General features: G+C 45.9%; 1 protein-coding gene across 1 annotated transcript in view; it reads right to left on the reverse strand.

The window, feature by feature from the left end:
• dync2h1 (dynein cytoplasmic 2 heavy chain 1) overlaps nt 1-13,287 on the reverse strand; it is a 290,615-nt gene that overhangs the window by 202,270 nt on the left and 75,058 nt on the right. Inside the window, 6 exon segments of the mRNA XM_064972741.1 lie at nt 8,564-8,673; nt 8,781-8,922; nt 9,617-9,743; nt 10,588-10,674; nt 10,757-10,878; nt 12,160-12,283. Coding sequence (XP_064828813.1) covers nt 8,564-8,673; nt 8,781-8,922; nt 9,617-9,743; nt 10,588-10,674; nt 10,757-10,878; nt 12,160-12,283 — 712 coding nt within the window.

Consider the following 13,287-nt stretch of genomic DNA (forward strand, 5'->3'; position numbering starts at 1 on the left):
CCTACTCCACATTTTTAAAGTGAAAGAATGTCTTAAATTGCATATGTTTTCACAGCCCAGAGTTAATACTAGTGTACTTCTGGCGCCGACAGAGATGGCCGCCTCGCTTCGCGTTCCTAGGAAACTACGCAGTATTTTTTTCCCTAATTTTGTCTGTCATAGTTGAAGTGTACCTATGATGAAAATTACAGGCCTCTCTCATCTTTTTAAGAGGGAGAACTTGCACAATTGGTGGCTGACTAAATACTTTTTTGCCCCACTGTATGTGGCAGGGTCTACAGTCAATCACGGATTACAAAAATAAAATCAGCCCCGTCACGGACCAGGATGTCTTGCTCCCAGACTTCTTTGCTCGCTTTGAGGACAATACAGTGCCACTGACACGGCCCACTACCAAAACCTGAGGACTCACCTTCACTGCAGCCGACGTGTGAAAAACATTTAAACGTGTTAACCCTCGCAAGGCTGCAGGCCCAGACGGCATCCCAAGCAGCGTCATCAGAGCATGCTAAGACCAGCTGGGTGGTGTGTTTACGGACATATTCAATCAATCCCTATCCCAGTCTGCTGTTCCCACATGCTTCAAGAGGATTACCATTGTTCCTGTTCCCAAGAAAGCTAAGGTAACTGAGCTAAACGACTAGCCCCGTAGCACTCACTTCCGTCATCATGAAGTGCTTTGAGAGACTAGTCAAGGACCATATCACCTCCACCCTACCTGACACCCTAGACCCACTCCAATTTGCTTACCGCCCCAATAGGTCCACAGACGACGCAATCGCAGCCACACTGCCCTAACCCATCTGGACAAGAGGAATACCTATGTGAGAATACTGTTCATCGACTTCAGCTCAGCATTTAACACCATAGTGCCCTCCAAGCTCGTCATCAAGCTCGAGACCCTGGGTATCGACCCCGCCCTGTGCAACTGGGTACTGGACTTCCTGACGGACCGTCCCTCCCAGGTGGTGAGGGTAGGTATCAACATCTCTACCCCGCTGATCCTCAACACTGGGACCCCACAAGGATGCGTTCTCAGCCCTCTCCTGTACTCCCTGTTCACTCACGACTGTGGGCCATGCACTCCTCCAACTCAATCATCATGTTTGCAGACGACACAACAGTGGCTAGGCCTGATTACCAACAACGACGAGACTTCCTACAGGGAGGAGGTGAGGGCCCTCGGAGTGTGGTGTCAGGAAAATAACCTCACACTCAACGTCAACAAAACAAAGGAGATGATCGTGGACTTCAGGAAACAGCAGAGGGAGCACCCCCCTATCCACATCGATGGAACAGTACGTTTTAAGTTCCTCGACGTACACATCACGGACAAACTGAATTGGTCCACCCACACAGACAGTGTGGTGAAGAAGGTGCAGCAGCGCATCTTCAACCTCAGGAGGCTGAAGTAATTCGGCTTGTCACCAAAAGCACTCACAAACTTCTACAGATGCACAATCGAGATCATCCTGTCGGGCTGTATCACCGCCTGGTACGGCAGCTGCTCTGCCCACAACCGCAGGGCTCTCCAGAGGGTAGTGAGGTCTGCATAACACATCACCGGGGACACACTGCCTGCCCTCCAGGACACCTACACCACCCGATGTCACAGGAAGGCCATAAAGATCAAGGACAACAACCACCCGAGCCACTACCTGTTCACCCTGTTATTGTCCAGAAGGAGAAGTCAGTACAGGTGCATCAAAGCAGGGACCGAGAGACTGAAAAACAGCTTCTATCTCAAGGCCATCAGACTGTTAAACAGCCACCACTAACATTGAGTGGCTGCTGCCAACATACTGACTCAACTCCAGCCACTTTAATAATGGAAAAATTGATGTAAAAAATGTATCACTAGCCACTTTAAACAATGACACTTAATATAATGTTTACATTACTCATCTCATATGTGTATACTGTACTCTATACCATCTACTGCATCTTGCCATCTTTATGTAATACATGTATCACTAGCCACTTTAAACAATGCCACTTTTACATGTTTACATAGCCAACATTTCTCATCTCATATGTATATACTGTACTCTATATCATTTACTGCATCTTTATGTAATACATGTATCACTAGCCACTTTAACTATACCACTTTGTTTACATACTCATCTCATATGTATATACTGTACTCAATACCATCTACTGCATCTTGCGTATGCCGTTCTGTACCATCACTCATTCATATATCTTTATGTACATATTCTTTATCCCTTTACACTTGTGTATATAAGATAGTTGTTGTGAAATTGTTAGTGAGATTACTTGTTGGTTATTACTGCATTGTCGGAACTAGAAGCACAAGCATTTCGCTACACTCGCATTAACATCTGCTAACCATGTGTATGTGACCATTAACATCTGCTAACCATGTGTATGTGACCATTAACATCTGCTAACCATGTGTATGTGACCATTAACATCTGCTAACCATGTGTATGTGACCATTAACATCTGCTAACCATGTGTATGTGACCATTAACATCTACTAACCATGTGTATGTGACCATTAAATCTACTAACCATGTGTATGTGACCATTAACATCTGCTAACCATGTGTATGTGACCATTAACATCTGCTAACCATGTGTATGTGACCATTAACATCTGCTAACCATGTGTATGTGACCATTAACATCTACTAACCATGTGTATGTGACCATTAACATCTACTAACCATGTGTATGTGACCATTAACATCTACTAACCATGTGTAGGTGACACATAACATCTACTAACCATGTGTATGTGACCATTAAATCTACTAACCATGTGTATGTGACCATTAACATCTGCTAACCATGTATATGTGACCATTAACATCTGCTAACCATGTGTATGTGACCATTAACATCTACTAACCATGTGTATGTGACCATTAACATCTACTAACCATGTGTATGTGACCATTAACATCTACTAACCATGTGTATGTGACCATTAACATCTACTAACCATGTGTATGTGACCATTAACATCTACTAACCATGTGTAGGTGACACATAACATTGGATTTGATGTGAGGTGGAAACACCTTTCCATTACAGCTGGGAATCATTTGGAATAAGATTCTACCAACTTTACCAAAATTGCTTAAACTCAGTAAATTTGTCATTGATGGACAGCAATATTACAACTTTGTCTCTGATTTTCAAGTAGATTTAAGTAAAACTGAGACTAATTAGTGAGGACATTTGTATGTCATTTTGTAGAATTTTTACTGGGATTAAATGTCAGGAATTGTGAAAAACAGAGTTTAAAATGTATTTGGCTAAGGTGTATGTAAACTTCCGACTTCAACTGTGTTTGTTGTCAATGTTTTGATGTGAAACTGGTGTCAGTTCTGAAAGTCAAGAGTTACAGAGTTAATTGAAAACAATAATATTGTTGATTACATGCTTTTTTCCTTAATTAGGCTATTTTCTCTTGAACCATATGGTCTATCTACTAGAAACTCATGGACAATATGGAATCAGATGAATGAATGCTCTGTATGAATAAGGCATTTAGTTTGTTCTTCAAGTACAAATTACCAAAGTTACGATAGATTTTCTGTTAATTACCAAAAATCGGTATTTTTGTAAAGAGGCTAAAATAAGCTGCTGTAAAATCATGAGCTCTCATCAACACCTCCTCCATCTACTGGACTGAGACACAGGCCCTCTTGACTCCGGAGGGCTGGAGGGAGGGGGGGGACATGGGAGAAAGGGGAGGAAGAGAGTGAGAGTGACGGTTGCGGGGGTGTAGGAGTGAGAATGAGGGTTGAGGGGGTGTAGGAGGCAGAGTGAGGGTTGGGAGTGTGTAGGAGGCAGAGTGAGGGTTGAGGGGGTGTAGGAGGCAGAGTGCGGGTTGAGGGGGTGTAGGAGGCAGAGTGAGGGTTGAGGGGGTGTAGGAGGCAGAGTGAGGGTTGAGGGGGTGTAGGAGGCAGAGTGAGGGTTGAGGGGGTGTAGGAGGCAGAGTGAGGGTTGAGGGGGTGTAGGAGGCAGAGTGGGGGTTGAGGGGGTGTAGGAGGCAGAGTGAGGGTTGAGGGGGTGTAGGAGGCAGAGTGAGGGTTGAGGGGGTGTAGGAGGCAGAGTGAGGGTTGAGGGGGTGTAGGAGGCAGAGTGAGGGTTGAGGGGGTGTAGGAAGCAGAGTGAGGGTTGAGGGAGTGTAAGAGGGAGAGGGTGAACAACGGCAGAGTGGGTCTCTCACTGAAATATCTATGTCGTGACTGACAGTAGGGGAACTGTAGAAATTGTGACTCATTTAGAAACAGTTATTACATGTTCTACAGGCTGTGTGGTTCTTGGTTATGGAAGGGTTTCCTGCGTCAGGAGGGAAAGACAGACATTAAGAGGCTGAGCTCTTACACACCACAGCCACAGATTGCTCCAGAGACCGTGTTGTGAAAGAGCCCTGATTACAGTTTTCTTTTAAAGTGTAATTATCTCCACAAAGCAAAGGCCACTCATTCAGAAGAATGACAAAGCCTGGTGAAGCCAGACACCAGGCTGTATATATACACACAGACACACACAGGCACACACAGACACACACAGACACACACAGACACACACAGACACACACAGACACACACAGACACACACAGACACACACAGACACACACAGACACACACAGGCACACACAGGCACACACAGACACACACAGACACACACAGACACACACAGACACACACAGACACACACAGACACACACAGACACACACAGACACACACAGACACACACAGACACACACACAGCAACCAAAGGCCTTTTAGACAAAAACAGGATTCTCAACAAAATATCCAAATCAAAAGGAAAAGCTACTTTTCACAGAAACGTTTATTTTTGTTTAGCTATTTAGTGCCTCAAAGGGCATCATGCAAACAAACTGGTTAAGTTGATTAGAGAGAGAATCCTTATAAAGTCTGGGACGATAATTCAATTATTTGAAGACGACTCAATGGAACGGGAAAATATGGACAAACATCCCAAACTCCTATAAACAAATTGTAAACGTTTCTGTTGCCACACCCCTTGGAGTAGTTTGTTTTAAAATACAGGACTAATGCAGGTACAGGGTTTGTGTAGTTGCTATGCGGGAGGGTGCTGGTGCATGTCTGTGTGCGTGTTCTGCAAGCAACCTGCAGTAGGGTGGATATATGGATGGAGTGCTGAGTTCTTACCCGTGATTTGATCGCACTGATCTTAAAGCAGCGATGAAAGAGGAAAGACCAACAGGAGAGAGGGATGAACGACAATCACATGAAAGAGGAAAGACCAACAGGAGAGAGGGATGAACGACAATCACATGAAAGAGGAAAGACCAACAGGAGAGAGGAGGGACGACAATCACATGAAAGAGGAAAGACCAACAGGAGAGAGGAGGGACGACAATCACATGAAAGAGGAAAGACCAACAGGAGAGAGGAGGGACGACAATCACATGAAAGAGGAAAGACCAACAGGAGAGAGGAGGGACGACAATCACATGAAAGACCAACAGGAGAGAGGAGGGACGACAATCACATGAAAGAGGAAAGACCAACAGGAGAGAGGAGGGACGACAATCACATGAAAGACCAACAGGAGAGAGGAGGGACGACAATCACATGAAAGAGGAAAGACCAACAGGAGAGAGGAGGGATGACAATCACATGAAAGAGGAAAGACCAACAGGAGAGAGGAGGGACGACAATCACATGAAAGAGGAAAGACCAACAGGAGAGAGGAGGGACGGCAATCACATGAAAGAGGAAAGACCAACAGGAGAGAGGAGGGACGGCAATCACATGAAAGAGGAAAGACCAACAGGAGAGAGGAGGGACGGCAATCACATGAAAGAGGAAAGACCAACAGGAGAGAGGAGGGACGACAATCACATGAAAGAGGAAAGACCAACAGGAGAGAGGAGGGACGACAATCACATGAAAGAGGAAAGACCAACAGGAGAGAGGAGGGACGACAATCACATGAAAGAGGAAAGACCAACAGGAGAGAGGAGGGATGACAATCACATGAAAGAGGAAAGACCAACAGGAGAGAGGAGGGACGGCAATCACATGAAAGAGGAAAGACCAACAGGAGAGAGGAGAGACGACAATCACATGAAAGAGGAAAGACCAACAGGAGAGAGGAGGGACGACAATCACATGAAAGAGGAAAGACCAACAGGAGAGAGGAGGGACGACAATCACATGAAAGACCAACAGGAGAGAGGAGGGACGACAATCACATGAAAGAGGAAAGACCAACAGGAGAGAGGAGGGATGACAATCACATGAAAGAGGAAAGACCAACAGGAGTGAGGGATGAATGAAAATAAAATGAAAGAGAGGAACACAACACATGACCCGGATGTAAAACACATGACTCTCCCAGGCAGGGAGGGAATTCAGCTTCAACATGGAAACACAACAATATATAAACATAGTTGAAAGAGAGTGAGAGAGACAGAGCGAGAGAGCGAGAGAGCGAGAGAGGTGGAAACTGAGCTCCACTTCCTAACCATATTAGAGATACATATTTCCCTCAGATTACACAGACCCACAAGGAATTCGAAAACAAATCTAATTTTTATAAACTCCCATATCTACTGGGTGAAATGTGTGCCCTGTTGCCACTAGAAAAGGGCAACCAGTGAAGAACAAACACCATATTACAGTACAAATACAAGCCATATTTACAGTTGAAGTCAGAAGTTTATATACACCTTAGCCAAATACATTTAAACTCAGTTTTTCACAATTTCTGACATTTAATCCTAGTAAAAATTCCCTCTCTTAGGTCAGTTAGGATCAACACTTTATGTTATGAATGTGAAATGTCAGAATAATAGTAGAGAGAATGATTTATTTCAGCTTAAATTTCTTTCATCACATTCCCAGTGGGTCAGAAGTTTACATACACTCAATTAGTATTTAGTTGCATTGCCTTTAAATTGTTAAACATGGGTCAGACGTTTTGGGTAGCCTTCCACAAGCTTCCCACAATAAGTTGGGTGAATTTTGGTCCATTTCCTCCTGACAGAGCTGGTGTAACTGAGTCAGGTTTGTAGGCATCCTTGCTTGCATACGCTTTTTCAGTTCTGCCCACAAGTTTTCTATAGAATTGAGGTCAGGGCTTTGTGAAGGCAACTCCAATACCTTGACTTTGTTGTCCTTAAGCCATTTTGCCATAACTTTTGAAGTATGCTTGGGGTCATTGTCCATTTGGAAGACCCATTTTCAACCAAGCTATAACTTCCTGACTGATGTCTTGAGATTTCCTTCAATATATCCACGTAATTTTCCTTTCTCATGAAGCCATCTATTTTGTGGAGTTCTCCAGGCCCTCCTGCAGCAAAGCACCTTCACAACATGATGCTGCCACCCCCGTGCTTCACGGTTGGGATGGTATTCTTCGGCTTGCAAGCATCCCCCTTTTTCCTCCAAACATAACAATGGTCATTATGGCCAAACAGTTCTATTTTTGTTTCATCAGACCAGAGGACATTTCTCCAAAAAGTATGATCTTTGTCCCCATGTGCAGTTGCAAACCGTAGTCTGGCTTTTTTATGGCGGTTTTGGAGCAGTGGCTTCTTCCTTGCTGAGCGGCTTTTCAGGTTATGTCGATATAGGACTCGTTTTACTTTGGATATAGATGCTTTTGTACCCGTTTCCTGCAGCATCTTCACAAGGTCCGTTGCTGTTGTTCTGGGATTGATTTGCACTATGCAACCAAAATACGTTCATCTCTAGGAGACAGAACAGCGTCTCCTTCCTGAGCGGTATGACGGCTGCATGGTCCCATGGTGTTTATACTTGCGTACTATTGTTTGTACAGATGAACGTGGTATCTTCAGGTGTTTGTAAATGGGTCCCAAGGATGAACCAGACTTGTGGAGGTCTACAATGTTTTTCTGAGGTCTTGGCTGATTTCTTTTGATTTTTCCATAATGTCAAGCAAAGAAGTACTGAGTTTGAAGGTAGGCCTTGAAATACATCCACAGGTACTCCTCCAATCGACTCAAATTATGTCAATTAGCCTATCAGAAGCATCTAAAGCCATGACATCATTTTCTGGAATTTTCCAAGCTGTATAAAGGCACAGTCAACTTAGTGTATGTAAACTTCTGACCCACTGGAGTTGTGATACAATGAATTATAAGTGAAATAATCTGTCTGTAAACAATTGTTGGGAAAATGACTTGTGTCATGCACAAAGTAGATGTCCTAACCGACACGCCAAAACTATAGTTTGTTAACAAGAAATGTGTGGAGTGGTTGAAAAACGAGTTTTAATGACTCCAACCTAAGTGTATGTAAACATCCCACTTCAACTGTATGTTTATTTATTTTCCCTTTTGTATGTTAACTATTTGCAAATCTTTACAACACTGTATATAGACATAATATTACATTTGAAATGTCTTTATTCTTTTGGAACTTCTGTGAGTATAATGTTTACTGTTCATTTTTTATTGTTATTTTAACTTTTGTTTATTATCTAATTCACTTTCTTTGGCAATGAAACATGTGTTTCCCATGCCAATAAAGCCCTATGAATAGAGAGAGAGAGTATGTAACCTGCAGTATAACCAGGGCGTTCTCCATAGACAGGTCATCTGAGGGCAGGCCTTCACTTTTCCAGATCAGCTGCTCACTCTCAGAGCACAGGAAATGCCGCAGGTCAAACTCTGAACACAGTCACACACAGTTAGAGAGAGAGAGAGGAGAGAGACAAAGGTTGAGTGTGTGTGACTGTGTGTGTGTGTGTGACTGTGTGTGTGTGACTGTGTCTTACTCTGTAGTCCAGAAGCCTTCATCCATGTCTCCAGGCTGGTTCGTCTCCTGTCCTCTGGAGCAGCAGACAGGTATGTGATGAAAGCTGCTGCCAGCATCGCTCTCTTAGGCAACGTATCCAACTCCTCAGTGATCTCATCCACCTGACACATACAGACACACACACTAAACTCAGCTGCAGGCCATTTAAGGTGAGCTGACTTAGTTGGTTTTACCTAAAGAGCAGCTCAGAAAGAACTGCCATAGAAACAGAGTGAGAATAGACCCAGCCCAGAACCGACCCAGCCCAGAACAGACCCAGCCCAGAACCGACCCAGCCCAGAACCGACCCAGCCCAGAACCGACCCAGCCCAGAACCGACCCAGCCCAGAACCGACCCAGCCCAGAATGGACCCAGCCCAGGACAGACCCAGCCCAGAATGGACCCAGCCCAGGACTCAGTGCCAGATCTGTTCAGCGTTGAGACGAAACGAGCCCCAGAGCGCTGCAACCTGGGTTCATACACCGACTGTGGGACTGTAGAGAGGTGAGTGTGTGTGTACGTGAGTAGTAGGTAAAGCAGTCACTGGTGAGGGCTCCAAGCGGGACAGTGTGTGTGTGTGTGTGTGTGTGTGTGTGTGTGTGTGTGTGTGTGTGTGTGTGTGTGTGTGTGTGTGTGTGTGTGTGTGTGTGTGTGTGTGTGTATGTATGTATGTATGTATATGTATCTCTCTCTCTGAAGGAGACAGTGGGAGATTGAGTGCTTTAATTAAGGAGCGGACAGATGCTGGAGAGAGAGGAGTAAAAACAGCCAGGAGGGACCGAGACAGCAGGCTACATCCCGCTCTTCACAAACACCTGGGCATTCCAGCGTGTGTGTTCTCCGTCCAGTTGGTGTATGAGTTGCTCTGCTGTCTGGATGGTCTTCTGGGCCTTACTGACCTCAGCCTCCAGCTTAGCTGCCTCTGTAGTACGAGTCTGGAACCTAATGAGAGAGGGGGGTAGAGAGAGACAGAGAGAGGGGGGTAGAGAGAGACAGAGAGACAGAGAGGGGTAGAGAGAGAGAGAGGGGGGGAGAGAGAGAGAGAGAGAGGGGGGAGAGAGAGAGAGAGAGAGAGGGGGGGTAGAGAGAGGGGGTAGAGAGAGAGGGGGTAGAGAGAGAGGGGGGGTAGAGAGAGGGGGGTAGAGAGAGGGGGGGGTAGAGAGACAGAGGGGGTAGAGAGACAGAGGGGGTAGAGAGACAGAGGGGGTAGAGAGACAGAGGGGGGTAGAGAGAGAGAGGGGGGTAGAGAGAGAGGGGGGTAGAGAGAGGGGGGGGTAGAGAGAGGGGGGTAGAGAGAGAGGGGGTAGAGAGAGAGGGGGTAGAGAGAGAGGGGGGGGGTAGAGAGAGAGGGGGGGTAGAGAGAGAGGGGGGGTAGAGAGAGAGGGGGGGGTAGAGAGAGGGGGGGGTAGAGAGAGAGGGGGGTAGAGAGAGAGGGGGTAGAGAGAGAGAGGGGTAGAGAGAGGGGGGTAGAGAGAGAGAGGGGTAGAGAGAGAGGGGGTAGAGAGAGAGGGGGGGTAGAGAGAGAGAGGGGGGTAGAGAGAGAGGGGGGGGTAGAGAGAGAGGGGGGTAGAGAGAGAGAGGGGGGGTAGAGAGAGAGAGGGGTAGAGAGAGGGGGGGGTAGAGAGAGAGAGGGGGGGGTAGAGAGAGAGAGGGGGGTAGAGAGAGAGAGGGTAGAGAGAGGTAGAGAGAGGAATAAAGGCCAGACGAGTACAACAGAGCAGAGTTAATCAGTGAGACAGTAGAAGAGATCGAGGCTGTCAAGGGGAGAGGGATGCAAAAAATATACTTTTCTTTCAGCTCGGTGACTTTCTGCCCCACAGAGTTGAGCTGCTCCTCCAGTTTAGTCTTCCGACTCTCTGTCTTTCTCAAGTTCCTACACACACAAAAACAAGCAACACACATGAAATGATGCTTGCGGATCAGGCGTGTGTGAATGCGTGCGTGTATACACTCACTCCAGTAGCCCAGCCTGTTCTCTCTCCAGTGGCTGTATCCTCTCCAGGACGTGTGAGTACTGTACGTTGGCCTTCAGCCAGGCTGCCAGTGGAGCAGCCGCAGCACTTGCACGCTTAGCATTCTGACAACAACAACAACACAACACTGGAGTAAGAGAAAGGAGGCTTATTTTAAGGAGGCTCAAATGATCTCTTCAGCTCGACCGCTATTAGCTAACCGCTTCTATAAAGGTTCCATAGGTAGCTGCCTGTAGCTGTAGCGCTAGGTTAATAGTAGTTGCAGTAGTTGTCCATCACATCATATACATCAGTGTTAGTTGTTCTCCCCTAAGGGAGAAGGTAGAAGTTGGCCCTAACCACTGAAACAGGGTCAAAACAAGTCCCCTCCCTATAATGGTTAAGAGCAGGATAATCTGATCCTAGATCTGTGATCAGGTACAACTTCCACCTTGAGTTGTAGCGCTAGACTAACTGGCTTGGCAAACGAGCTAGACTAACTGGCTTGGCAAACTAGCTAGACTAACTGGCTTGGCAAACGAGCTAGACTAACTGGCTTGGCAAACTAGCTAGACTAACTGGCTTGGCAAACTAGCTAGACTAACTGACTTGGCAAACTAGCTAGACTAACTGGCTTGGCAAACTAGCTAGACTAACTGGCTTGGCAAACTAGCTAGACTAACTGGCTTGGCAAACTAGCTAGACTAACGGACTTGGCAAACTAGCTAGACTAACGGGCTTGGCAAACTAGCTAGACTAACTGGCTTGGCAAACGAGCTAGACTAACTGGCTTGGCAAACTAGCTAGACTAACTGGCTTGGCAAACTAGCTAGACTAACTGACTTGGCAAACTAGCTAGACTAACGGGCTTGGCAAACTAGCTAGACTAACTGGCTTGGCAAACTAGCTAGACTAACTGGCTTGGCAAACGAGCTAGACTAACTGACTTGGCAAACGAGCTAGACTAACTGACTTGGCAAACTAGCTAGACTAACTGACTTGGCAAACTAGCTAGACTAACTGACTTGGCAAACTAGCTAGACTAACTGACTTGGCAAACTAGCTAGACTAACTGACTTGGCAAACTAGCTAGACTAACTGACTTGGCAAACTAGCTAGACTAACTGACTTGGCAAACGAGCTAGACTAACTGACTTGGCAAACGAGCTAGACTAACTGACTTGGCAAACTAGCTAGACTAACTGGCTTGGCACATTAGCTAGACTAACTGACTTGGCAAACGAGCTAGACTAACTGACTTGGCAAACTAGCTAGACTAACTGGCTTGGCAAATTAGCTAGACTAACTGACTTGGCAAACTAGCTAGACTAACTGGCTTGGCAAACTAGCTAGACTAACTGGCTTGGCAAACTAGCTAGACGAACTGGCTTGGCAAACTAGTTCACCTTGGGGTCGAAGGAGGCCTTGTTTCTGGTCAGTAGCTCCTCCACACTCTGACGGATCTCGTGACTGATGTTCCTCGCCTCAAATGTGGCTATGTCCTCTCTCACCCCCCTCTTAGCCAGGAAACTAGAGAGCGAGACAGACAGACAGAGACAGAGATAGAGAGAGACAGAGAGAGAGAGACAGAGAGAGAGAGAGACATAGAGAGACAGAGACAGAGACAGAGAGAGACAGAGACAGAGACAGAGAGAGAGAGAGAGAGAGAGAGAGAGAGAGAGAGACAGAGGGAGAGAGAAAGAGAGAGAGAGAAAGAGAGAGAGACAGAGACAGGGAGAGACAGAGAGAGACAGAGAGAGACAGACAGACAGACAGAGACTCACAAATCTGATAATGGGGCAGCTAATGTTAATTCAAGCCTGAAGTTATTGAAGTAAAACTTCTAACTCTAATTAAGAGCTAACAGTGACAAATCACCCAGTTATTAGTCATATACATCCTAACACACTCTGTGTCACACACACCTAACATTGCTCAGAGCGGCTGCACTCACTCAATTAACACAATCATCAACTGCAGATTAGGTTCTCTCAGACACTTCCTCTAGAATGGCTTGCAGACTGATGAGTGTTACTAATGACTACAACAAGCCATTTAACAGAATAGACTACGGATGGACACACACACACACACACACTGACAGAATACACTATGGTTGGACACACACACTGACAGAATACACTATGGTTGGACACACACACACACACACTGACAGAATACACTATGGTTGGACACACACACACACACAATGACAGAATACACTATGGTTGGACACACACACACTGACAGAATACACTATGGTTGGACATACACACACTGACAGAATACACTATGGATGGACACACACACACATACATACACACACAGACAGAATACACTGTGGATGGACACACACACACATACATACACACACAGACAGAATACACTGTGGATGGACACACACACTGACAGAATACACTATGGCTGGACACACACACACACACACACACTGACAGAATACACTATGGCTGGACACACACACAGACAGAATACACTGTGGATGGACACACACACACTGACAGAATACAATGTGG

This window comes from Oncorhynchus masou, chromosome 9 (genome assembly GCF_036934945.1).
Source record: "Oncorhynchus masou masou isolate Uvic2021 chromosome 9, UVic_Omas_1.1, whole genome shotgun sequence".
NCBI lineage: Eukaryota > Metazoa > Chordata > Actinopteri > Salmoniformes > Salmonidae > Oncorhynchus > Oncorhynchus masou.